Genomic DNA, 27,656 nt, shown 5'->3' with positions numbered 1-27,656 from the left:
CCAGCTTGTACAACATGGTGACACAGGTGAGACCCTGTCTTTACAAATATATTTTTAAAAATTAGCCAGCCATGGTGGTGTGGACCTTTGGTTCCAGACACTTGTGAGGCTGAGATGGGAGGATCTCTTGAGCCCAGCAGGTTGAGGCTACAATGAGCCATGATTGTGCCATTGTACTCCAACCTGGGTAATAGAGTGAGACATTGTCTCAAAAAAAAAAAAAAAAAAAAAAAAAAAGAAAGAAAGGAGAAAAAAAAGAGAAATAACTAGGAAGCACATTTGTGAGGAAACTGATTTTTAAAAAGTGCCTCTAGAAAATTTCCGTAATTAAAAAGCTTGAAAAACTGATCTTTTAAAAATGCCTCCCCACGATGAGTCTCAGAGAAGTAGATCCTCAAATGCTCACTAACCAAGACTGATGGATGACTAATCGGCAGGAAACTAAAGGTTTGGACACATTATGATGAGAACAGCATTCCAATTGGATTTTCGTTTGGAGCTTGTACTCCGGTGAGTGAAGAGAAAAAGGGAAAACCACCGGAGATGAATCCATTATGGTCTATGGAAGGGCCACAGGGCTCCTCCCATTCTCTTATGACTACCTGAAGCAGCTTCCAGGTGGACACGTCCAGAGAGGGCACCATGGCATAGGAGAGCCAACTGTAATTTTTGGCTTGGTGTTAGTGGGTATGCCCCTCACCCCTAAGTTTCAGGTGTCTCTCAAATCCACAGAGAACAATAATGTCCAGTTCTTTTTAATACAGGTGGCAGCTGGTTGCAGAAGAAAGCGATTACCTTTGCATCTCTGGGGAAGAAAGTACCCACATACATGTGGCTGTGGTTTTCATCATACTGCCTCCCTTCTCTGGACTCTGCAGGGGCTTCTAGATGTCTCTTGGATCCAGTGAAGACAACTCAACTCTCTGTTTTTCGGCCTATTAGCCAAGTCCTCCATCACACTCCTCCTAAATGCCTTCATCTTTAGCTATAAGACAGCCCATACTGGCAAGCTTGCTAACGAGTGAAAAAGCAGCAGCCTGGCTTCCCACAGGGCAGTATGTACATTTTAATAGCAGGCTTCCAGAGACAGGGCACCTGCTGCCTGTCTCTACTTCCCAACCGGGACCTGGTGATGAAAACTTCAGCCAGGCCCAGAGGGAAGGGTGGAGGCTGTGAACTGCCATTATGCATATGCCTGGGGTTGTCCTGCCTTAATTTAAGACCATAAGCAATCCATCTTCTTCCAGAAACAGGGTAGAGCCTTCCCAGATCAACAAAGCTCTGTCAGAGCTGAAGGTACACCTGATTCCCTAGAGCACCACTGAACAAGCCGGATACAGTGCAGTTTGTTTCTCCTGGGCAGGCACACATGGCGTCTGCCAAAATGAGAACATCGTTCACTTACACCTGTTTATGGAAAACAAGATACAGAATGGCATTGTACTTGAGATTTGGAACCACCAGGAATCCTGTTCTGTCTCCCCAAGTATGCGGCTCTTGATTTGGGGTATATATTCCAGTGATAAAGAAAAGAGACACAAATTCTCATAAAACAAGATGGAACATTTTAAACGGACACAGAAGTTATATGTTGGGGAAACATGGTAGGAAGATGGAAGAAGGGCTCATTCTGGCTAAAGAGGAGTAGGGCGGCAAGTTAGAGAATAGTATCTCAGAACTGATGCTATTTAAGGCAGGACACAGGGGATCCCACCTGAAATCCCAGCGCTTTGGGAGGCCAAGGTGGAAGGATGGCTTAAGGCCAGGAGTTTGAGACCAGACTGGGCAACATAATGGGGCTCTGTCTCTATAAAAAAATTTTTAAAAATTAGCTGGGTGTCGTGGTGCCCACCTGTAGTCCCAGCTACTTGGGAGACAGGCAGGAGGATAGCTTGAGCTCAGGAGTTTGAGGTTACGGTGAGTTACGATTGCGCTACTGCACTCCAGCCTGGGCAACAGAGTGAGACTCTGTCTCTTAAAAGCAGAATTGATGCTATTTAAGTTTTCTTATAGGATAAGAGGCATTTTGGTGCTGAGAAAAAAGAGGGGATCTGGGATAGTGGGGAAACAACAGCCCAAAGGTCAGGTACTTCACAGGCAATGAGAGAATGCTGTGAGTAATGAGGCTGGACAGGTAGGTTCATGCCTCGGCTGCTGGCCTGCTTGAGGAAGCCAACTCGAGTAGTATTATGACAGATGGGTAGGTCAGAGGCAGGGAGGTCATAGTACACTTTTGTAAACACCCAAGGGACTGGTAGTTACACGGCTGAATACATACACAAAGCCCCTGAGCTGTATACTTAAGATTTGTATATTTTACTGTATGTAAATGATAGCTTTAAAAAGTACTTAAAAAAAAAAGCCAAAGGGAGACAGTGCCAGCCTGTCCAGGAGTACGGGGGCTGGGAATAGTTAGAAGAAGACAAGCACACAAGAAAACCAGTCTCTTTACCCTGCAGTCAGGGACCCTCTCCCAGGGTCCTTCCCCTAAAAAGACCACTCTGATGTTTGCTAACAAAGCAAGGGTACCAGAATCAGAAGATGTCCGTGCTGAAGGGCACCATGGGAGACACACCTATTTCATTTTACATAGAAGGAAACCAAGGACCAGAGGGGCTATCATTTTATCCAGGGTTCTGTGGCCAGTTTAGAGGTAGAAGACCTAGGTTTGCATCCTAGTTCAAATTTCAATTCAAAGCTCTTTCTCTGCCCAACTGTTGCCAGCAGCCATCAGGAAATTTGAATGAATGACAGAATTCTGAAGCTATAAAAATGTCAAACGTGAGTAGACAGGTAGCAGCATGGGTGAATGTTCATGGCAACGTTCATCATGGTTTGGTGAAAGCAGGTTACTAAACAATATCTATCACCGTGATTTTGTGGGGGCAAGTATAAGGAGAAGGAAAACCACAGGGATGATTGCCCACGTATTAATAGTGCATTATCTCTGGGTAGAATTATAATTTTTTTTTCATGTGGGAGGTTTTCTGGTAAAAACTGAAAAACCTGTTAGACAAATTCCAAAAGAGCTATAGGGCCAGTGTGGTGGCTCACGCCTGTAATCGCAGCACTTTGGAAGGCCGAGGCGGGTGGATCACGAGGTCAAGAGTTCAAGACCAGCCTGACCAACAGGGTGAAACCCCATCTCTACTAAAAATACAAAAATTAGCTGGGTGTGGTGGCATGCGCCTGTAATCCCAGCTACTCAGGAGGCTGAGGTAGGAGAATCACTTGAACCCGTGAGGCAGAAGTTGCAGTGAACCGAGATTTGAGATCGCGCCACTGTACTCCAGCCTAGGCAACAGAGTGAGACTCTGTCTCAAAAAAGAAAAAAAAAAGAGCTATAACATTTATAGATAATTTTTGTGTGCTCTACCTTTTCCGTTTAAAAAAATGAATATGCATTAAAGTTTTTATTGAGAAAAAAAGATTTGTATGACTATCTAGATTTTTGTCATAATTCCGAACTGGGCGTCTGCTTGTTTCACTAAAAGTAAACACTTCATGAGAACAAAAAATGAATCACTAGGTAAATATTGATCTGTTTCTAAGAGAACAGGAGACATAACATCCCACTGAAGCAAAGTTTTCCTCCAGACATTAAAAGATTAATTTATAATGTATCTTTGGGTAAACCATCTTAAAACAGATTTTCAAATTGACTTTAATGCTGAGGGGGAAAACAGTAATCCCTGCTCCTCGAGCATGCTTTCGATGTTCACCTTTCATCAACTTTTTTTCTATACCAGAACAGTAAGAAGACACGTCCTGATTCCACGCATGTCATCATAACCAGCTACCCGCGGTCAGGATTACTGACTAATATTCACAGCTTGTTGTAAATCAGTTAACAGAACTTTCCAGCCTAGGCGAGTGCTTGTGAAGGCTGCAGACAGGCTTCCTTGTAGGAAAAAAATCTTCAAAGTCCCAGGAGAAGCACTTTCCCTCATAACAGACGTGTTTCCTGCCCTTAGCTTTCAACACATGGGAGGTTGTTACAGTCATGTGACACAGAAAAAGACTATGGGGGACAGTAGCTTCCAGTGGAGTGACAGAAACAGAAAGAGGGTCAGATGGGAATCAAAGGTCACCCAGGGACTGCCATCAGCAGGGGCTGGCCTCTGCCTCAATTCTCTCACTTGTACCCAAGAAAAGTCCCTGTTCACTTCCCCAGAGACAGGAAGGCAGCCAACCTGGTGTCACACTCCAGTTTGAGTTCAGTTTCCCTCTCTGCTACTCCCAGTTTCCTCATCCCTAAAATGAAAGGAAAAATGAATCCAACCTTAAGGCTGGTAAGACTGAATGGCATAACGTCTATGAAAGGTACTCAACAAATTTCAAATGCAGTAGTAACGCGGACAAAAGAGAGTGGTAATGTGAAAACATTTTGGTGATATGAGACATGAACACAGGATACAGTGATTCCTAAAATTAGAATCTAAATCAGAAATAAGAGGTGAGTTGAAGGATGGAGGGGCAATAAAGTGAATCCTTTTGCCCTTTTGTCATTTGTCATGTTCAAGTCAGATTGCTCGGGTGTTTAGAATTTAGCTGCTTAAGTAATGCTCCAACATGCTCTAAGAGGGCTGGTCCTATCATCAAAGGGAGAGGCTTTGGAAGGAAATTGGTTCTGGAGAATTTGTCCCTTCACATACACCTTCAAACCATAGCTAAGTCATAAACAATCATCAGGTTTGCCTTTGACCTAGGCTGACCTCCACCCCTCCCTAGTTCGGGCTTCACCAGGAGAGAGGGTGGCAATCAGCCAATGACCAGGGGGCTCCATGCTGATGCCCCTGGCTCAGGCTGATGCTAATTTTCTAAACACAGCCACGAGGTCCAAGGAGATGGGGCTGGGGATGCACTTCCATAGGAGGAGGTGGGTGGGAGCCATTTCAGTAGAGGTCACACCTTAGACTCATCAAGAAAATGTGCTAGAGAGGGAAAAAAGCAAAGAGAAACTGTTGGGCTTAATGTCTCTGGATTATTTTTAAAAGGCAAAAAAAGAAAAGGAGGTAAAAACTGCCACAGTCAGCTTTCTTTTACACTTTGAACAATTAGTATGGAATCAAACCTTACATGATGTTTTTCTGGAGCCTGGGCAATAGCAGCTTTTGCATGGCTTCCTCCCTCTAATTACTCAGGAACCAATGCTGGGTGGAAATTTGCACTCATCTGCACAGAAACTTGCAGGGTTTTAAATACTTTGGTTTTCAAGAGCTCTCTAAAAATGAGATGACAAAAGAACTGGGTCTAGCAGTCCTACCCAAACTGTAAGCTGAAAGTGAGTGCAAATTTCAGTACCAGTCGAAGTTATTGGTCTAAATTAAGTATTAAAAAAAATTCAGGCCGAGCGCCACGGCTCATGCTTGTAATCCCAGCACTTTTGAGGCTGGCAGATTACCTGAGGTCAGGAGTTCAAGACCAGCCTGGCCAACATGGTGAAACCCCGTCTCTACCAAAAAATACAAAAATTAGCTGGGTGTGGTGGCACGTAGTCCCAGCTACTGGGGAGGCTAAGGTAGGAGAATTGCTTGAACCTGGGAAGCAGAGGTTAAGGTGAGCTGAGATCATGCTACTGCACTCCAGCCCGGGTGACAGAGTGAGATTCTGTCTCAAAAAAAAAAAAAAAGAAAGAAAGAAAGAAAAAAAGAAACATTCAAAATACGACTATGACAAATACTGGATGATTTTCAAAACATATACCATGCACACCCTTTACAGAGCTGATTTTTAACTGCAAACATTGCATATAAGAACACCATGTCCTTGCTCTTGTGCCTGGCTGTGGAGGCTACTGTAATAAAAAGTCCCCTCAGCAGGGGCAGTTCCAAATTCAATATGATGACAATTATAGTGTCCACCACTATTATGCAATATCTCTCTTGACTTGGGGTCATGACATCACTGTCACAACTATGAGAAAACTGCATAAGAATACCGCACATGTACACCCAAAACACCTAAAGCCCATAATAGTAGCTGTTCACCCTTGGCCAACAGCATGTGAAAGTTAACTAGACAACTACACAAAGCAGGGGCCCAAACTCTCAGATGTTCATTGCCCATTTGTCTGCTCTTAGAAGAGAATCATTTACCCAGTGTCCCCAACAGCCAAAAGAGGTGATGAGAGGTGGTATCAGGATGCAGGGAAGAGCTTCTACCACCATTGGGTCTTAGCAACTGCATTAGTCATGTGCTGAACGGACACACTTGAGGAAGACATCTCTCTGAGTAGCTGCAGCCTGAGAAGGCACAGGCAGAATGGAGTAAGCTTGAAGAAGCACAAAGCGAGTGAAGCAGCATGACAAAAGGAGTGGGGAATTCAGACCCACTGTGCACGAGGCTTGGCCTGAGCCCTGGAGGAAGACACAGTCATTCAGAAGACATCTATAGGGAAAAAGTGAACACTGCATCTCTTGAAAACAGTATGTGTGACACAGAGTGCAGATTCCCTTCATTTTACAACTACAGTTTCCTCTATCAGAAGCAGAGCCCGCCCCTGCTGCCTCCAAAATACAGATCTGGAGGAAGGTGCAGTGGCTCATGCCTGTAATCCCAGCACTTTGGGAGGCCGAGGCAGGCAGATCACTTGAGGTCAGGAGTTCAAGACCAGCCTGGCCAACATGGCGAAACCCCGTCTCTACTAAAAATACAAAAATTAGCCGGGCATGGTGGAGCACACCTGTAATTCCAGCTACTCCAGAGGCTGAGACACCAGAATCGCTTGAACCCAGGAGGTGGAGGTTGCAGTGAGTCGAGATCATGCCACTGTACTCCAGCCTGAGTGACTGAGCAAGACTCTATCTAAAAAAAAATACAGATCTGGGCTTCTATAGGGAAACCTGGTTCACTCAGACAAAGCACTCTCTTTAAGTGCATTCTCTTAGCTAATGCTTGGTACATTTTTCAACAAGGCAGATGGAGAGTACTCAACTAATGGATCTGTGCTTTTTTGCTTATTAATTATTTTGGGTGAGGATAGTTTCTCCATCCTAGAACTGGCAACAAAGCATTCGTTAAAGGACTAGAATATTGTCCAACTTTTCCATATCTGCCTAAAAATGACTACTATTTTCTGCAAAGTCCCTGTCATGGATAATGACATCACACTGTGGAGGAAGGAATGTTTCAGGCAACAGAGATCTGATTCTCTCCTACCCTCCAGGATTCAAACACTAGACTGCAATCAGACTGTGGCTATTTTAACACCAGTGACGCCATATCCCATTGATGCCTTAAGGACACGATGGGAGAAGATTCTTCTTTGAACATCACACAAAGCCAAATACATCAGCGGCTGAGCATACAGAGGGCATGAGGTCTACTCACTCTTTGGTCAGAAGAGGACAGGACTTGAGCAGAAAGCGTGAGAGCCCCGAGTCCTGGAAGTAGAGGTCAGGTGGGGCTGTGGGGCTCTTCAGGTTCAAACACCGGACGATCACGTACAGCACAGCAGCCACTGCAGCCAGCTTCACTCCATCAAACACGGCTGGGAGTTCGGGGGTCTCCAGCATGGCATTCATCTTGATCTGGGGAGCAGAGGCACAGGTCTAAGTTTACAAGCACAGCGAGGACGGGTGGTGCCCACCACCCTACAGACGCATGGTGGGCTAAGAGATACTGCCAGTGACGGTGTGTCACAATTCAGATGTTTCCACAGGCTCCTGACAGGCAGACGCCACCAGCATCTTACAGCTACTAATCAACTGGCCATAATCCAAATCACAAACAGTCTGAGCATGGATAAACTGGGTACTGTGTTTTCTTTTTATAATTTCACAAGCATTTCTAAGATGAGCAAATCAGAAAATTGAAAAATGCTAAGAATAGTGTCCTTTATCGGAGGGGGAAAAATAAGATCAATCAAAGAGGTGGCTGCAGGACTAGGGGTAGCACTTCCAAAAAAACACGGATTTTTGTTAACAGGTCATCCTTTTGTTTTTTTTCCTCTCTGTAGGCTTAACCTGCACCTGGTGCCCCAGGTGTGTGTTAAATGTTGTGTTTACAGCCTTGAACAGAAACCCGGAAAGGACTGCTGGTGCCACCAGGTGTGGTTGTACTGCTGCTGGCTTCACCCCTTTATTTGCAGAGCAGGCTGAGATAAAGCAACCTCAGCCTGACTCAGCCATCTGCTCCCCACAGGCTCCCCAGTGCTGGAGTCTGGGTCAGACTCAGCCCAGGTCGCAGCGATCCTGGCTCCTAAGGGTTTCAGGAATGAAATAGAGCTCGGCTAGTTTGTTTTGTTTTGTTTTGTTTTTTCCCCCTGCGGAGGCTACCTGACTGTAGCCATTAGTCCAAAATTAGGTTAAAAGTAAACCAAATTGACCACTAGGTCAAAATCTAAAATTGGAATACAGAAAATGTATATGCTTATCTGGCCTTTCCCAAGCTCTCCCAATATTTCTCTTTTGAAGTAACTTTACCTTATATACAACACACACACACACACACACACACACACACACACCTCCAAACATATAAAACCAAACATAAGCAATGACAAAAGCAACAGCAACAAAAATCCAGTATTTTCCTTGCTGCTCGGCAGAAAAACAGAACATCAGCTGTTAACCTTAAAAATCAGGGAAATCACAAGCTAACGAAAAAGAGAAAATGGTAACTCTCATAGCCAAGGTAGCTATGGCAACAGCTTCCCCTGGAATGGTTTCAAGTAGCCTCTGCTAACAACAGTCATCATGAGAGCTCTGGTAGCCAGTGCTAGAGACAGGATAGGCAGAACAAAACAATCTCCACCAACTGCGTTTGGGGTATAACCGACTGAACTTTCCTAAGACCTACAGTAAGTCCAGAGAGGACTCAGAAACCCTTTTCTAAACTCGAGGTCACTTTGGCAGAAAATCTCTGGCAGGGATTCCTAATTCAGTAATGAATGGAAGTAAAAGATCACAGCTCCGTAACTAGTCTTCCACCATCAGGGCAAGACAAGGATTTTTAAAAACTTACCTGACACAATTTCAAATCAAGGCTAGACCATGAATATAAACTCAGCTACACTGAACTTCTGTGAGGAGACAGTTTTCCTAAAACTTAACTTCTGGGCTGGGCACCATGGCTCATGCCTGTAATCATGCACTTTGGGAGGCCAAAGTGGGTGGATCACTTGAGCTCAGGAGTTCGAGACCAGCCCTGGCCAACATGGTGAAATCCTGTCTCTACCAAAAATACAAAAATTTGCCGGGCGTGGTGGCACATGCCTGTAATCCCAGCTACTTGGGAGTCTGAGGCAGGAGGATCACTTGAACCCGGAAAGCATAGGTTGCAGTGAGCCAAGATCACACCACTGCACTCCAGCCTGGGGATAAGAGCGAAACTCCGTCTCAAAAAAAAAAAAAAAAACAACTTAACTTCTGGTGACACTTCTCCTCACTCCTGGGGTCATATCCCCTGAAAGCTATCTATAAACCCCTAAAACAAGGATCCTTAACTTGGGGTCTGTGGGTTCCCTGTGGGATCCTACAGTCTAAGAACCCCCTGAAATCATGTGAAAGTTTGTGCACATGAGCAGTTTTCTGGGCAGAGGGTTCGCAGCTTTAATCAGATTCTCTAAAAAAGGTCTGTGGCCTAAAAAAGTACATAGCACTGCATTAAGATGCCCAATAGGTTTAACCTGTGGCTGCCATTCCTCACCTTGTCCAAACCCTGCCACGGATGCCAAACGAAGGCTAAACAAATGTCCAAGATGATGCAGCTTGTTAATATAGGCTTTTAAGTCTCCACATTCTAGTAGAGGACCAAAACTAAAATCCACCAGAAATTCTCTGACTATATGCTGGTAATACAGAACTGAACTAGAAGTTCTTCCTCATCACCTTTGTTGGAAACAGAACAGGGTAATGCAGCAAGTAGTTTCTACCAGTTTCCTTGTTGGTTTGGGGTGGACTTGTTGAATTAAACAAGTAAGTCCTTCCCTTCCCACTTCTATTCACTGCTTCCTAACATAAGGGGAGGAGAAACAAAAATAAGAGTCTCAGCAATACATACCAATGTTACTTATTCTTCCCACTGCAAATACGAATTTTCCTTGAAGAGTTGTACAGTTGGGCCGGTCAGGTCAGATCTCTTATTCAAACAAACCTAAAAGCTAAAAAGATTGGAAGGTAATGTTTTAAAGAACGAAAAAGAAGCAGTTTAATTGAAACGTAAGCACGGTCAAGTTCCTCTGCATTTAAAGTCTTTAGGGAAAAGACAATTTTGTTAATTAACATGTATGCCACACTCTTGAATGTTTGGCCTTTTTAACAAGCCTGCTGCGGGAAGGCTTTGTGAATCCACCAAGACTGACAGGCTCTCTCTGGTTTCTAGGACAAGTTTTCTGCTGTGTTCCTAATTCTGGCTAAAGCCAATTCACACTGCTTTGAACCTTTATCTCACAACATAATCTCCAGAAATGCCTAACAGGACAGGTAACATCTCTGTGTGACCAATGAAATAACTTAGCAAGGCTTGAGATCGAGACAGCACAGCCAGTCGACTTATTTGTTCTCTTCCAAACATACAGCAGGGACAGAAAAAAATATGAGCTGAGAAAAGTAATAGGGCACAGATGGGCTCAAAAACAAAGTACCAGAAACAGAACAGGGCCAAAAGCAAAAGGTAGGGGATTGCATTGCTTGTAGGGTCTGAGTTCAGACCGTGGCCAGAGGCTGGCTGCTGAGAAGCGCCAGAGGCTAAAAGTGCTTGCTGTCAGATGGGGGACCTGAGCTGAGCCTACTGCAAGAAGCTGCTAAAAGATCTATGGCTTCCAAAGCAGCAGAAGCAAAAGAGAGAACATGGGGGAAACAGCCAATGTTTATGCAGCACTATGTACGTGCTAAGCTCTGTTCTTCAAACTTGACATATGGTAGCTCATTTAATCCTTCCTGTACCCTATGAGGTAGATGCTATTATTACCCCATTTTATAGACAAGGTAACTGAGACATAGAAAGTTTAAGTTACTTGCCCAGTGTCATACAGCTGGTGGGTAGAAAAGCCAGCTTTCATAACTGGCCCAAGAGATCCTCCTCTTCATCACCATGCTGTGCTACTTGAAGGCAAGTAGAGAAAGAAAGAGAGGCAAGCAAGAAAATGGATGGTGCAGGAGACACACACGAGACACCAGAGGCTTGCCCAAAGTCAGACAGCTGTAAACAGCAGAGCTAGGATTCAAGCCCAATTTTTTTTTCTGATTCTACCACACCAAAATGACCTCAGAAGAAAAACAAAGCCCGCTGAAGGAAAGAATCAATTAACCTTTAGAACAGTCTTGCCCAGCTTCCAATTATTATCTGTCCCTATTCTGAGACAAATTAGTCATAGAGGACCAGGCTGTGGTGAGGTGGGGCCGGAAGAGCAAAGTCTTCAGCCACATCACAGGCCACCTGACCCCACAGGCTTGGCTGCCAAATGAAAAACAGGGCATGGACCAGATCAAAGATCCTAAACTGGCAGCCCATGGGGCAGGCAGTGTTGCATTCAGCTGGCATTTAAAAAAAATTAATTTATTCATTGCCATATTATTAACACCAGGAGATTTCAGATAAAAATCTAGATTTCTGGTTTCTCTTGGAAATAAAATCAGAAGATTTGGCAACACAGGGCCAGCATTCTCACACGGCAACAATGGACAGAGCTGAGCAGGGCTGCCCTCTTCAGACCCAGCAAGCTCTCTCCAGGTGGCCACAGTCCCCACCACTGCCTATTAGTGGGGACCTCAACACTGATCCCTGGCCCGCTTTAATAATTTATGGTACCTGAATGGTCCCCGTAAGCATCTGAATATGCAACCTTTGGAGAAAAGCATCTAAGGTCCCTTCTAGCCCTGAAAAGGTCTGTGTTGACTGAATATTTGAAAAATATACAATCTATCTATATATATATATAAATAAAAAATCCCTAGAAAAAATGATGGAAAGGCAGAGTGGCAACGCTGATAGGATAACAAGATGTAGTGCCTTTTATTTATTGATATTTTCATTGAGGTTTATTTATACCTTAACTCTTTCCACAAACTATTTGAGACAGCTTCAAGAAAACACCCTTACTGAATCTATATGCATAGGGAAAGATATGGAAATGTGTAAGACTGGTGACTGCTTTCTGATAGTAACGTCCCCTTCATCCTTAGTAGCAGAAACCTGGGAAATGTGCCCAGCCGAAAAAAAACTACCTACCCCGGCTTCCCTTAGCTAGGTGAGTCCATGTAACTAAATTCTGGTCAGCTCTGGAGGGGTAGATCTAATTTTTGGGAAAGCTCCTTAGAGGGCAGGGAGTTCACCCTTTGTCTGCCCTTTTCCCTTCTTGTGTCCCTGGAATGCAGAAAACATGGCTGCAACTCTTAACAGCCCTCTTGGGCCATGAAGTGACCTTGAAGTCTCTCTAGGAGCCCCATTAAGATGACAGCAGGGCAGAGAGACAGAAATCTGAATTCCTGACAACTTAATGGAGGCACCATATCAGATCTAGACTGCCTATCTCAGGACTTCTTTTACATGAGAGAATGAGCAGTTGAAGCCACTATGACTTCTAGACTGTTTTACTTGGCAATTTCTAAAGATATAGAAGGAAAATTATATATTCAAATCTTTATGAATGCTAAAATCACTGGGTTATAAGAGTATTGGCGACTTTTTTTTTTCTATTTCCCAAAATTCATAATGACTACAAACATTTTTATTATTAGAACAAAGCTTTAAAATAGCAACTAAGAAAATCTAAGGAGAAATTTTAAAACACTGGAAAGGAAAATATGTATGTCAACATACACAACAATTATGTATGTGATAAAGCTTTAATGCATGTGATTATGCTTTAATTAATTTATCTGAGCTTTCTGACTGTCAGGGGGAAAAGGGAAACCCAGTTAGACCTATGGTTTCCAAAATGGAAAGAGAGCTAACATATATTGTGCTCTTACGCCCAGTGGCATAAGAGATACTCAGTGGAAACAGGGCTTATCTGGCACAGAATTATTTTTTAAAAATGTGGGACTTTATGTAAGGGGACCTTGAGTGATGTGACAGACAATGTCCTCCCACAACTTTTTTTAAATAGCAAATGCAGTAGAGAATTAATTTCCTCAACCCTCAAAAAAATGCCAAGGTTTTAGAATTCAATTCAATTCAGGGAAGGCAATTCTATGAGAGATTTATAATTATTGTGGTCCAACTACACAGCCTCGATCCAAGGTTTCAACCTGAAGTCCTGAGGTACAGGTCAGTTCTGCATGTCCCTGGGGATACTCCCTGGAGTTTCAGCAGGCTTAATTAAGTACCTGACTACCTCCTGTGCACCTAGCACTGTGAAGGTTGGCAGTTAAGTAAATTCTCATTTTAACCAGGGAGAAAAGAAATTTATGTTAAGGCTATCTGTACTTTAGAAGCTTAGATAAAAATCAGTCCAGAAAAAAAAAATTAAGCAAGGAAGTCCTCATGGAGCAGCTAGATCTAGAACCCAGCCTTAGTGAATGAAGTACAGTTGTTCCTCCTTAACTGCAGGTTCAACCAACCACAGATGAAAATTTTGGAAAAAAAAGACAATAAGGCCGGGTGCAGGGGCTCACGCCTGTAATCCTAGCACTTTGCAGGCCGAGGCGGGTGGATCACTTGAGACCAGGAGTTCAAGATGAGCCTGGCCAATATGGGGAGACCCCATCTCTACCAAAAATACAAAAAAATTAGCCAGGTATGGTGGCACGTGCCTGTAATCCCAGGCTGAGGCAGGAGAATCACTTGAACCTGAGAGGCGGAGGTTGCCACACTACCACACTCCAGCCTGGGCAACAGAGTGAGAGTCCGTCTTAAAAAATAAAAAAAAAGAAAATAAGAGAAAAGATAATATAAAAAGAAAAATTTAAATAAAAGCAATACAGTATTTAAATTATTTACATCATTTACTTTATAATAGGTATTATAAGTAATCTAGAGATGATTTAATGTATATAGGAGGATATGCATAGGTTATATGCAAATACTATGCCATTTTATATCAGACTTGATCATCTGTGGGTTTGGTATCTGCAGGGGAACTGGAACTATTTCCCCAAGGATATACAGAAACAACTGTATAAAATGTAGAAGCATGTGTAAGTATGAGTGTGTGCATGTACGTGCATATACATAGGTATTAAATGAGGAGATAAGTAATTTTAGAAGAAAAATTTTCACATTCACTTTATCTTGCTGCATTTTGTTTTATGGTATTCTTTTTTCCCAAGTCTGACTTGTCATTATGTATTAATATTCTGAACTTGTTCTAGATACAGCAAACTCTGATTCCATTGTATTATTTTGTGTGGCCCTCCCCACTTTCCAGGCAGGTGAAATCCAGTTAAAATGAACATCAGGCAGCCTAGATAGGGAAAAGAAGTCACAGAGAACAGCTGGAGGGCTGGGTATGTCGCAGATGAAAAGGAAGCGTCTCCCTACCCCCACCCCAAACCCAGCTCCACCTTCATGATGGGCTGGGCTTCCTGTGTCCCTGTGGCAATCCCTTCTCTGTCGGCTAGCCCACACCTTCCCTGCCATTTTATGAATGGGATTTAGGTGCTGTAAATGGTAGTCAGAATTCCATTTATAGTCTGCATTAACAAAGGAAACCAAGGTGCTGCCAAATGCCCAACATCTAGTCACCAAAGGAACTCCCAGTGTTGCCCCTGGTCTCTAAGACAAGCTTGACTGGTATTTCCACCAGAGGTGAAGGCCTGAGCTGTGTCTCCCACGCCTCTTTCTGCTCTCCCTGGCTAAAAGCATTATTTTCAGATGGAGGCACAGATAGAGTGAGAAACTGCCACTGCACTGGGAAAAGCTCCAGTCTGGGGGCTCTGAGACCTGGGTCCTAGTGTCTGCTCTGCCCTTTCCTGGCTGATGACCTTGAATCAAGGCACTTAACCTTTTTGGGCCCTAAAGGCCCCATCTGTAAAATGAGAAGGTTAGATTAGAAGTAGATGATGCCAAAGGTCTCTTTCAGCTAGAAATGTCTGAGATTCTAGGGATAGAATTGCGGTCCTCGGCTAAAGGGAACAGGAAAAAACTATCGCTGTACTTTGTAACAGAAAACGGCCATTTTCCAGCCTACTTCATAGATGATTACACAGTAAAATTCTTAAGAACTAACAACCCTCAGGGCCTTTGTTCTTTCTTCAAATAAATTAAACAGTTATATATTTTCTTTCAGCTGTGCCAATAATTTCATCATATTCATTCCACCTGCATGGGATCGTGATGCTTTCAGCCTTGGAACACCAATATTCACTGACGGGACACAACTTACAGTGCGGAAAGCACGAACAAACAGAGCAGAGAGATCCCAAACAAAGGAAACCCATTATCTGGTGTAGCAAGTTGAATAGGGATCCTCCCCACAAAATTCATGTCCATCTGAAACCAGTGAATGTGACGGTATTTGGAATTGGGTCTTTGCAAATGTAATCAAGTTAAGATGGGGTCGTACTCGTTGGAGGGAGTCCTAACCCCATGACTGGTGTCCTTGGAAGAAGTGAAATCTGGATACAAAGACACAGATACAGAGGGGAGGAGGCCACGTGAAGATGGAAGTGGAGACTGGAGCCACATATCTACAGCAAGCAATGCCAAGGATGGCTGGCAACCATCAGAAGAGGAGACAGGCAGGGAATAGTCTTGCCTTCAGAGCCTAAGGAAGGAACCAACCTTGTAAAACCTGTTTTCAAACTTCTAGCTTCTAGAATGGTGAGAGAATATGCCCAAATTACCTCTCATGACTCAGGAGTTCCACGCTCCTGTCCTTAGTGGCTGAAGGGACCGTTTGCCACTTCCTTCTGAAAGGCCCCTTGTTACTCAGACACGCTCCAATCAATTCAGATGATAGCTAACTGACATGAACACCCACAGATGACTTGTTAACATAATACAAATTGCATTCTGTGAATAAATACTTATCGGCTTGGCTTCTTTGCCTCTGTGATTCAGCTATCAGAACCATCCTTTCCTTTCCTCTTAGCTATCAGCAAAGTGAGAGAGCTCAGAGGACACAGACAGCTGGGGAAGGTGGAGATCTCTCTTCCTTGCAACCCTCAAGGACCTAACATAACAAGCTTTGATTCTTATGGGTCCTAAGGCAAATACCTCTCAAGGAAAACCAAACCAAACCCCTAAAGGATTTCTCTGTTCCAATTCCATCTGGTTGAAGATGTAAATTTCATTTAGGGTCCAGTCCTGCAGTGACACAGCCAGTGCCAAATCCAGCCACAGTGTTTGTCCTGGGGCAAGTTCCTTAATACATAAAGAGCATTTTAAAACAATGCCGGCATACAATACTACCGTATTTTTAATATTTTGGGGTACTACCGCAAAATATTCGCTATTACCATCTCCACTATTAAACTTTCCTCCATTTTGCCTCAGTAAACAACCTAAGTTGACAGATAGAAACGACCACAAAACATACTCCTTCCTAACTGACACACAAGTCTCATTAGCAATGAACTCACTAGCTGATTAACTGCTTGGGCCTCCTCCAATGAGTTTAAAATTAATTCCAGGACATACTCTTCTTGATTCTTCTAAAATGGAACCATATCTTCTAAAATGGAACCATGTTAGACTTAATAAATCACTGGATACTAAGTGGTGATCATCATGTCCCATAAACAGTTCCAAGATGCATTGTTCTTGTTTTCTGTGCTAAAATGCATCCTTGGCAGTGCACAGCTGGAACCCCTGCTCCTGACACCACCCCTCTCCTGCTGAGGGGCTTCTCCTGCCCATGGAAAGACTACCCATTCTTCCCTGCAGGTAAAAATCCCCTCTTGCCTAGCCTGGATCTCCCAGCAAACTGTAATGCCCTGAGATAAAACTTTGTCCCCCAAAGTACCCTGTGAGGATGTCAGGAGAAGGATAGCAGAAGGCCACAGCACACCACCCCAAAAACATGGTCTGTTTCCATCCCATGTCATTCTGATTTTTCAGCCTCTTTGGTGGCAGCTTAGATAAAAGTACAACCCCATCTTAACTTGATTACATCTGCAAAGACCCAATTTCCAAATAAGGTCACATTCACTGGTTTCAGATGGGACATAAATTTTGGAGGGTCACTATTGAACTTGCTACACCAGATAAAAGTGGTCAACCTTAAATGTGGGCAACATGATACCCTTGGAGAGAAAGTAAGGAGGAAATAGGCCACCTTCTCCCCACTTTATCTGCCATTTAACTAAATTAGTCAGAGCCATCATAGGGGGAAAAAAACCATTCTGCAGGGACGAAAACAAGCCCAGATGATTTTGGGGAGAAGGCCTAGCCATCCCCGTCTGAGTTGTGCCTTTGTGTCCTCTGAGTCATTCACTGCCATGGGATGGGAGAGCCTCAGAACATAGCCAGGAGGCTTCGGGAACTGCACAGCCCTGGCGACCCGGCCCTGTTCTCACTCTCGGTAAGGTCTAATGAGGTGAGTGAGCACCTTAGCCAGCAGCTCACAGACCCACCTTTTAGCAAATCGGTGTTGGTCTAGGACCACGTGTCCTCCCACAGAGGGTTCTGTGGAATGGAGTCTTCACGGTGCTCAAATACTCTGGGTTTGTTTGTTTTTGAGATGGAGTTTCGCTCTTGTTGCCCAAGCTGCAGTGCAATGGCACAATCTCAGGTCACTGCAACCTCTGCCTCCTGGGTTCAAGCCTCCGGAGTAGCTGGGATTACAGGTGGGTGCCACCATGCCCCACTAATTTATTGCATTTTTAGTAAAAACGGGGTTTCACCATGTTAGCCAGGCTGGTCTCGAACTCCTGACCTCAGGTGATCCACCTGCCTCGGCCTCCCAAAGTGCTGGAATTACAGGCGCGAGCCACTGCACCTGGCCAATACTCTGGGTTTTAAAAGACCACCTCTCGGCTGGGCACAGTGGCTTACATCTATAATCCTGGCCATTTGGGAGGCCAAGGAGGGTGGATTGCTTGAGCCCAGGAGTTCAAGACTAGCCTGTGTGACATGGAGAAACTCCGTCTCTATTGTTTAAAAGAAAAAAAAAAGACCTCCTCTCACCACCACCACCACCTGAAGCCAGAAGGGATGGGAAAGCCCTGGAAACAATAGGGCCAATCCTGTTTTCCAGAGATGCTGAGAAACACTGATTTTTGAACATTAACTAACTCAAGCCAGGGACTGCCCTGAAAGGGAGTGGGTTACCATAACAAGGAAGGATAAAGCCCCTGGTTGATCCAGTCCATCTCTTACAAACCAGGTCCTACAAGGTGAAGGGATCATCAAGTCACACACAATTTAGTAGAAGAGAACTGGAGGGATTGACAGATAATTAAATGTATTTACAGCAAGGTTGCCCTTTGTTGTATTCAAGATAAGTCCTTGAAATTGTCTTTCTGTGCAAACCTACTCATGTGATAACAGTTTTATTTAGCCATATTTCTTCCACAAAGTCATAAGGTCACACACTCAATCTGCTGCAATTTCAGAAAATAGTCTACAAGTTCTCAGGGGGAGTCAAGTTACCCAATGCAGGAAAACGTGAACCTCACATTTAAATGTCAGGAATGGCTACTAACCCATGAGCTTCCACAAAGAAAGTTACCAAACTAAAAATGTCTGAAGACTGAGTCACCAGTTAAACAGGAACATTTAATCGGGCACTTTTACGTGCCCTTACTAAAATACTGAACGGAAGCTGGCCTCTTCCACTAGCAAATAACCCTGCTGAAAGAATAGTACTGGCTATGAGAGAACGAATGGGTAAAGCACTTAGTAAAATCACAGGCAAAATGGTTTTCTCTTTCACTGAGAAACCATGAATCCATACCTGAGAACAAACAAAAAAATCTTACGCCAGGTGTTTCCTCTAGGGAGGTTCTAGATTTTCTAACAGAACAGGCATATGAATTGTGAGATTTATCCTAAACATATTTTTAAAAATCTACACCATAATTAAATTCTGTAATATCAGAAGCAAAATTGCAGTTTACCAGAACCCAATGAGCTCAAGTGCCTAGTTTACTGGAATTTTTAAGAGAAGGATACAACTGAAGAAGAGGGCATCTCCAGATTGATTGTCCTGGGCACCATAGAGATGCCACCCACTCTTCTATGTCTGGAAATAAGCTTCCAGAAGGAGGAAATGGAGATGGGGGTGGGAGGGCAAGACCCAGTGCCTGGCACAACCGTTGCCTGAAGAACCACTCACCCCATCTAACTCCCTAAGGCAGGCAAAGAAGAAAGTTTCACCCAGACCTGCAACAGAAAAGGACTTACAGCTACTCTCAGTTAATGAGAAAATAAAAATAACTGGGACTCACTGTTCCTGAGCGTTCTGGTTTCCCAGCGCCGACTGGGAGCAGACAAGGCTCCCAGTGCCCCCAGTACTTGGCTAATACACACTGTGGGGCCCGTGATGAGAGCATTAACACGTGCAGCCCATTATCACTCTAACAGTCTTGCATTTCACCATGGCAGGCATCTGTGAGGAAACCTAACCAATGACCAATGGGCCACGCCCCTCTCCTCCCCTGCCAATTCAGCAGGGATGAGAACAAGCCCAGATGATTTTGCCAAAGGAGAGACTTGCTCGGCCCACTCACCCCAGCTGGGCAGAGCTGAGGTCACTCACCCATCCATCTCTTTCAGCTGTGTGGCTCTCTGATGCTGAATTCTGCCACCTGGGAGCAACAGCGCCCCTCAGGGCTGGGCCACCAGACCCTGTTACACAGGGAGAGACAGCAGAAAAAGCTCTGTGCTCCTTGCCCTCCAAGACCAAGAGAAGGTTCTCGGGGCAACAGTACATGGTGTGCACAGCATTTTGAGGCATGCTTTACTTATTTCTGTTTTATAAATACCTTGGACGCTGTGAGTAGAAACAGGATCTCCTGCCAGTTTAGAGCAGAAGGCCTGAAGGTCACATGGATTCCTCTGTGACCAAGTCTTAGGAGACAAATGCTACCAGCTAAATCCAGATAAATATGAAGGATTCATCTGTGCCTGAAATGAAAAAGGGATATTGTGAGATAGGCACCTATCTGGTGCTGAACATGCCAGCCCAACACTGGGCCTCCAGGGAGCCCTGCCCAGCTTCCGCCACCAGTCCTGCTGATTATGAGAGCTAAAGAGCTTTGCCCCCAACTTGTAGGTCACAACCCAAGTGGAAAGACCCAGAGATTCTGGATTCTGGATGTCAGAGGAGGGAGAGGATCCCATTTGTGTCTCTACACTACTTGTCTCCAGTGCCATCTGGAGTTATTCCAACCCTTACCCCCCTGAACATTCTGTGCTGTACAGCTCTGGGCAGGTCACTTGCACTTTTGGAGGATTTTGAGGCCTAACTTAAGAGTCCATGTGATATAACTGAATGACACAGGGGCGAAGGTTTTGGAACCAGGAGACCTGCATTTGATTCCAGATTCTGCCAAGGGACCTTGGGTGAATTATCTAAACATTATGAAGATTTGTTTTTTCTTCTATAAAATGGGGGAAGGGAGGTTACTTTACATGTTACTGAAGGAAAGAAGTTGATGAAATTCTGTAGGCTAAAAAAAATGACTTAAAATAATAAAATATGCACAGATATCCTCAAGATAAGGTTCGTAAAATGATTTCAGCTCTTTAGCAGAAAGCTGCTTTATTAAATATTTCAAGATTAGAAAAATGTTAGTTTTAAAGCAACTGCTAAGGAATTGTAACACATGAGGAGGATGAGAATTGGTCCCCAAGTAGTCCTGAGCTTGGTTTTATCACATCTTTGCACTGAGGATACCGAATGATCTAAAAACTAAAAACTCGAAAGGAAGCCCTCTGGGTTGATGTATTTTAGGGTCTTAGCTCAGTGGATTGCTTTTTCAAGTAAAGAGACAGAAGTAAGTTCATGCCCTCAAGTGTTCCTCTCTCCCGTCCGTCCACCACAAACACTCCACTATTGTTCCAAGCCTCACTCCTCCTGCCTCCCACTCTGGAAGTAAGTTTTCTCAGCCTTCTTTAAAGCCCAAGGGCAATCCCACCTGCCACCCCTAGCCTACCAGCAGCCTTCTTCCTTTGGTTTTTGTGCAAACGTTGCCTGTATCAGGCAGGCATTTGCTCCTAGTCCACCTAAAAAATACTCTAGACTGCAGAGCAGGAGCGCCCCACATGAAGCAGATAGCTACGCCACTCACTCCTCAGGAGCTCTTCCTCCGCTGGGCTTTCCCAATACATTCGTCTTGCCTCCTCATCAGTTTCCTGGGAGGCAAGGAACTGGCCATCAAGGAAGATGGTTTCATAAAAAATGGCAGAAATATTACTCTGAGATTAGGAAAGAAAATTACCCCACTTACCAAAAATTAATTCACTGGCATAAGTAGGGAGCACCCTCGTGGATAAAGCAGTGGCTTGCAAATGAAGAGGACAGAACCTGCGAAAAGGCATCAGTACCACTGGGAGGGATGTTTTGCAAACTACGCCCTCCTGACATTCCACTTCACTCCCCACAGGGACGAAAGACATCGCTCTAACCTCTGTGGGGGCTATGAAAGAAGTATGATACACAGCATCCATAAGACAATTGGAAAATAGTACAACAAATCTGTATATAATGAAGTACTAAACTCTGAAGTACCAACTATAAATACTAGAGGAGTTCAAACAAAGGAGGCAGAAAGAAGAAGGAGGTGGACTCAAAGCTGGGAACCACTGGAAGAGATGGAATAGGAGAGAAGGTGAGAAGGAGGGGTGGATGCAGACGTCAGGCTGGGCTCACAGTTGAGCCAAGGCCCAAGAATGCTGGGCGGTCAGGAAATGGGCAGATGGACAAGAGGGATGTGTTTTGGAGCAGTGGCAGTGAGTCATTATGGAATGAAGCTTCAGTGCTTTACTTACAAGGGGAATTCCAGACATCAGCCTGGAAAATGACGCCACACAGGTGCTGCCTTGGCTGTGCGCATAGGGCTGTGCACTGTTGTTCATATGAGGGGCTGAAGTGAGGCCATAGGTGTGAGAAGCATTTACTTGGCTACAAGTAACCTGACCCATGGCGATGTTGGACAAGCACTGACGTTCACCATTTGAGCCCCACTGCAAGCCCTTGATGGCATCTAACTAGTTTTGTACAACCTGCTGAACCATACAAAGATATTCACTGGGGGCCCATCCCCTCCAGGCCCTAAAAATCATACTATTTCTCACCTTCACACTATGTAACCACCCTTTATAACTAGAACATTTGCTAGTCTCTTCTCTACATAAAAGTGATGATTCATATCTCTTTCATCTCTGTTGGGGGTTCTGATCTATGTACTTGTAATTCAGTCCTCATGTTTAAATTCTACACAAATTTAAATTTAGGGTGTTGAGTGCATAGTGGACACTGTAAATATTTACTAATTGACTAAGTCTGTGGCATTAACCTAAAGCATTATCATTGTGGTTCTCTGAACAGAAGTTTCTTACCAGATTATTACATTAGGCGGAGAGGTACAGGCCTTTATGAGTAATTGCCACGCCACTGTACATCAGGAGAGAAAGCTCACTGTGGCCTGTGCTGTCAGCAGCTTTTGGATATTTAAAGAACATCTCAAAGTTCAAGCAAATAATTATCCATCCAAAAATGAGAGTTTTCACTTTCCACTGCTCAGAGGAGTTACTGTCCCAAGGCATATTTCTTTCACACTTTCCCCATTTGTCTCAAGAACATCTCACTGGGCTCAAAGATCTACTCCAGAAACTGCTGTCTCACAAATAAAGAAATATATTCAAAGCTAAAACAGGATGTTGGAGGTAGCAGAAGAAAGGAAAGGCCCGCAAATAGAAAGTAGATGGAAATCTACCCATTGATTGTTGACATTCAGTTAAATACTGAAATACCATTAGAAGACTCATGATTTCTGCTATTCTGTCCAAAATATACAATGCAACAAAATTGTCTATGGTATTCTCCAACTGACATGAGCTTATTTGGTCCAGAAAATATAAAACTCAATACAATTAACTGTAGTTTAACCTAGATTAAAAGGCTGGTGAAATTATAAAATAAGGTTCCTTTTTTTTTGAGATGGAGTCTCTCACTGTGGCCCAGGGTGGAGTGCAATGGCACATCTCGGCTCACTGCAACCTCCGCCTCCTGGGTTCCAGCAATTCTCCTGCCTCAGCCTCCCGAGTAGCTGGTATTACAGGTGCCCGCCACCACACCTGGCTAATTTTTTGTATTTTTAGTAGAGACGGGGTTTCACTATGTTGGCCAGGCTGGTCTCCAACTCCTGACCTCGTGATCCACCCACCTCAGCCTCCGAAAGTGCTGGGATTACAGGCGTGAGCCACTTTGCCTGGCCAATAAGGTTCCTTTTTAACATCTAAGGAGAATGGAAAAATATTTCTACAAAGATTTCTGCTTCATTGAGATGCTTTCTGTAGATGTACATTGGTGGTGGGGTAGAGAGGCTACTTGCAGGATCTGGACACAGACAGATTTGACCTGAACTGCAGCTACACTACTTACTAGTTGTGTGACTTCGGGCAAGTGGGAGGATCACTTGAGCACAGAAGATTGAGGCTACAGTGAGCTATGATCGCACTATTGCACTCCAGCCTGGGTGACAGAGTAAGACCCTGTCTCTTAAAAAAAAAAAAAAAAAATTAACAACACAATGTGAACTTGGGAATGGTGTGCTCACCAGAGAAGACAAAGGAGAGACTTCATTCACCAAGGCTGGAAGATCCCAGTCCAGAGCCAAATGTCTGGGTCCTCAAGCCTGGTTAGTCTGGTCTTGACTTGCCTGTGAGCAATCATGATCAATGCTAATTTAAATGTCTTCTACAGGTAACATGGATCACACACACGTTCCTTCTCCCATTCCAGACCATAAGCTCCTCTACCGGCTGCCCAGACAAAATATTAAATCTGTGAACCATAAGTTAGGGTAAAGACTCTCATCCTAGAATCTACTATTGTTCTTTGGCTCTGATACTGTTATCTTTAAATCACTGTATCTTTATTATTTACTTATTTTTTGAGACAGGGTCTTGCTCTGCTGCCCAGGCTGGAGTGCAGCGGCATGATCTTGGCTCACTGCAACCTCCACCTCCCGGGTTCAAGCAATTCTATTCTCATGCCTCAGCCTCCAGAGTAGCTGGGACCACAGGTGTGCACTACCATGCCCAGCTTAGTTTTATATTTTTCACCATGTTGGCCAGGATGGTCTTGAACTCCTGGCCTCAAGTGATCCACTTGCCTCGGCCTCCCATAGTGCTGGGATTACAGGTATGAGCTACTGCACCCCGCCTTTTATTTATTTATTTTAATTTATAGAGACAAGGTCTTGCTCTGTTACCCAGGCTGGAGTGCAGTGGTGCAATCATAGCTCACTGCAACTCTGAACTCCTGGGTTCAAGTGATCTTCCTGCCTCAGCTTCCCGAGTAGCTGGGACTGCAGGTATGTGCCACCACACTTGGCTAATTAAAATTTCTTGTTGTTGTTGTTGTTGCAGAGATGGAGTCTCACTATGTTTTCCAGGCTGGTCTCCAACTACTGGCCTCAAGTGATCCTCCCACCTTAGCCTCCCACTGTGCTGGAATTATACAGGTATGAGCCACTGAGCCTGGCCAAATCATGATAACTTTAAATGAAGGAACAAAGCTGGATGATAAGAAAATGTCCTATTTGTGTAGCTCTATCGTTTATAGAGTGTTCGTGATTTTAATACATTACCTCATTTACTCCTCAAACATGTCACAGAATGCATTTGTGTTGACAGTGAAGACTGAATGCCTAACTTACTGACAAAGTGCATCCTCAGACATTACCTCATTTGGTGCTCACAACCGCTGTGAGTTACTATTAATGCAAGCAAGGAAACTGAGGCCCAGGGGCCCTCCCTGTGCCAGGCCCTGGTGAGGCTCTAGGAATACAGAGAAGCAAGGCACCCATCCATCTTATAAGCTGTTTGCAGAGCTGGATGGATTCTGATCACTTCAGCCTTGATAATTCAGCCTTACAGAAGCTCCATGAGGCCTCTCTGCTCAGCCATAAGAGACTTAAAGAAATCTGCATTCCTCTTATAAGCTCTTTTGTGGCAAAGTGCTGATTTCTCTTGCGATGTCAGTGCAACATCCAGAATTTCTATGTAGAGTCAATAAATAGACTGATGGGTGATATTAATGATAGATGGAGGGAAAGGAACTATGTTTTCTAAATTGGGAAAAATATCCTTGGCTATAATCTACTTGGCATTTTCCATCATCCCACTATTTAGAAGGGTACATTTGTCAACATCATTGACAAGAATGAGCAAGCACTTTATTTACATGATCAGAATAGAGGAGGGAACTGCAGCCAGGATATTTGGAACCTGAGAAGCTAATGTCTACAGTGTGAATACAGTTCAGGCCACACAAGGAGCTGGAAGCTCAGTTAGCACTGTGGAAAGCCTCCTCTATGGCCCATAGTGGGTCACAGGGTGTTCAGGCCCCAGGGAAACTCCCCAGGACAGAGTGTCTGGCACAGCGTCCAGCAGGGAAAGAGCTCAATAAATGCCTGCTGAACTCTGAATTTTTCTCATTCTCTGAATGAGAAAAAAGAACATTTCCCAGCTGTGAGGACTCTAGCACAATCACATAATCCTAGGAATATTGTATGTCCCTCAATTTTTAGGAAATAGTAATGACATAATTGAATACATGAGAAAAAGTAATAGGATGCCAAACAATATATGTAGAAATTTGCTAAAATTTGCCTGGGTGCCATGGCGCACATCTGTAATCCCAGCACTTTGGGAGGCTGAGGTGGGTGGATCACTTGAGCTCAGGAATTTGAGACCAGCCTGGGCAACATGGTGAAACCCCATCTCTACAACAAACACAAAAATTAGCTGGGTGTGATGTAGTCCTAACTACTGGGAAGGCTGAGGTGGAAGGATCACTTGAGTCTAGGAGGTGGAGGCTGCAGTGAGCCCAGATCCTGCCACTGCAATCCAGCCTGCGTGACAGAGTGAGACTGTCTCAAAAAAGAAAAAACAAGAAATTTGCTAACATGTATAATTCCATGTTAAGTGACTAAAACAAGGAGCAGAACAACATGTACAATATGCTACCAGTTATATAAAAAAGAAAGAAAAAGAATATAGATGCATACACATTTGCTGGGACACACATAAAAGATCTCTGAAAAAATATACAAGATACTAGTAACATTGAGTGCTTCTTGGGAGGAAGTTTTCCACTCTTTACTATGTTGTACCTTTTGAATGTTATAACACATGAATGCATTATCTGTCAAAACTAAACAAATACCTCTACTGGACAGACTGCCCAGTTTCTCCAACAAATTACAGGGAAAAGAAGAAAAAAGAAAAGAAAAGGGGATCTATAGCTTAAAAGAGACATAAATGGTAGAGCAATCAATCATAATGTCTAATCCTTACTTGAATCCTAACTCACAAAAATTAAGCTTAAGGAGAAAAACACTTATGCCATTTTTAAACAATTGGAAATTTGAACAATGATGATATTTGATGATATTAAAGGATTAGTGTTAATTTTTCGAAGAGTAATAATGGGTGTTTAACAAAGGAGTCTTTATATTTAAGAGTTATCATGGAAATATTTACAGATGCAACTATATGATGTTTGGGATCTATTTCAAAATTAATGTGAGCTGGGAGAAGTAGCTAGGAAGACAGAGTAAATGTGAGTGGTTATGAGTTGATTATTGTTAAAGCTGGGATGGGTTTTGTGGGGCATGGAGGTTCATTATATGATTCTCTCTACTTCTGTATATCTTTAAAATTCCCAGAATAAAAAGCTAATAAATGAATGAGTGATTATTTAGCAACATGACAAACAGTCCTGCTAGTCACAAAGGCCCAAGCTCACCCCAACTTTCAGCTGCGATCAAGCCTCTACTGTCCCTGGGCTGATGAGTTGCCTGTGGAAAATAAACTTGAGGCTGCTGCCGGCTACTGCAATTCTGGCAAGAGTTTAGGTCACGCAAATATCAACAAGAAAACTTTATCACTCACTCCAAAAATAAACAAACAAAAAGAAACAGAGAAATTAGTTTTGGAGGTCTTCCTTTCATTATTGTAGAAGGTAAGTGTTGGCTGCACGTACAAACGGGTATGATGACTTGTAACTGCCACCCTGTAAAGTGTCTTTCCCAAACCCATAAGTAATTTTTGTCACTCTCTTTGGGAGTGTTTCTCAAGGTCTCCAAATAACTTTATCAGTTTCAGGGTCCGAACAGACAGGACCTCAAGGCAGAAAACCAATTATGTCAATTAACTCTTCAACTCAGCTAATATTTCTCAAATGGTCAGCACATGGAAAGGAGCCATATGAATGACACAAACATGACTGGAAACCTCTGTCTGCCTCCCAGAGCTTCGATTCCTGCACTGGGGTCTTTCAAACTCAGGTACCAAATGGCTTCCTCCGAGGGGAAAAACTAGTCCTGCCAGATGCCCCTGGTTACATTACTTTGTGTTCCATTCTTAAATTTAAATTAAACTACTTTTATCCAACTATTATTTATTATATTATTTCTTAAAATGCATAAACAGTACAAATAGTACTCAGTATGGAGCATAAACTTCCTTTGGCACTTTTACGATTACAGAGATCCAGGCACATTTATAAAAACATAAAATTACTCAAACAGTAAATTCAGATGAGCTACATTAATGTAATGAGACTAATGCCATTTTTCAGACCTGAAATACCT

General features: G+C 43.6%; 1 protein-coding gene and 1 non-coding gene across 3 annotated transcripts in view; both read right to left on the bottom strand.

Annotated features, from left to right (window-relative positions):
- Nucleotides 1-27,656, bottom strand: part of ABHD2 (abhydrolase domain containing 2, acylglycerol lipase) — a 113,853-nt gene that overhangs the window by 78,413 nt on the left and 7,784 nt on the right. Inside the window, 3 exon segments of one of the 2 annotated variants that reach the window (NM_001280039.1) lie at nt 7,333-7,532; nt 10,006-10,105; nt 19,815-19,956. In NM_001280039.1, the coding sequence (NP_001266968.1) occupies nt 7,333-7,526 (194 nt within the window). In that variant the 5' untranslated portion in view covers nt 7,527-7,532; nt 10,006-10,105; nt 19,815-19,956. 2 annotated transcript variants of the gene reach the window in all.
- On the bottom strand, nt 2,979-3,040 carry LOC112205655 (U7 small nuclear RNA). The gene has a single exon (XR_002939753.2). It is a non-coding gene; the product is annotated as a U7 small nuclear RNA (small nuclear RNA).

This window comes from Pan troglodytes, chromosome 16 (genome assembly GCF_028858775.2).
Source record: "Pan troglodytes isolate AG18354 chromosome 16, NHGRI_mPanTro3-v2.0_pri, whole genome shotgun sequence".
Taxonomy (NCBI): Eukaryota; Metazoa; Chordata; class Mammalia; order Primates; family Hominidae; genus Pan; species Pan troglodytes.
Note: the sequence above shows the minus strand (reverse complement) of the source record. Positions and strands in the feature narration are given on the sequence as shown.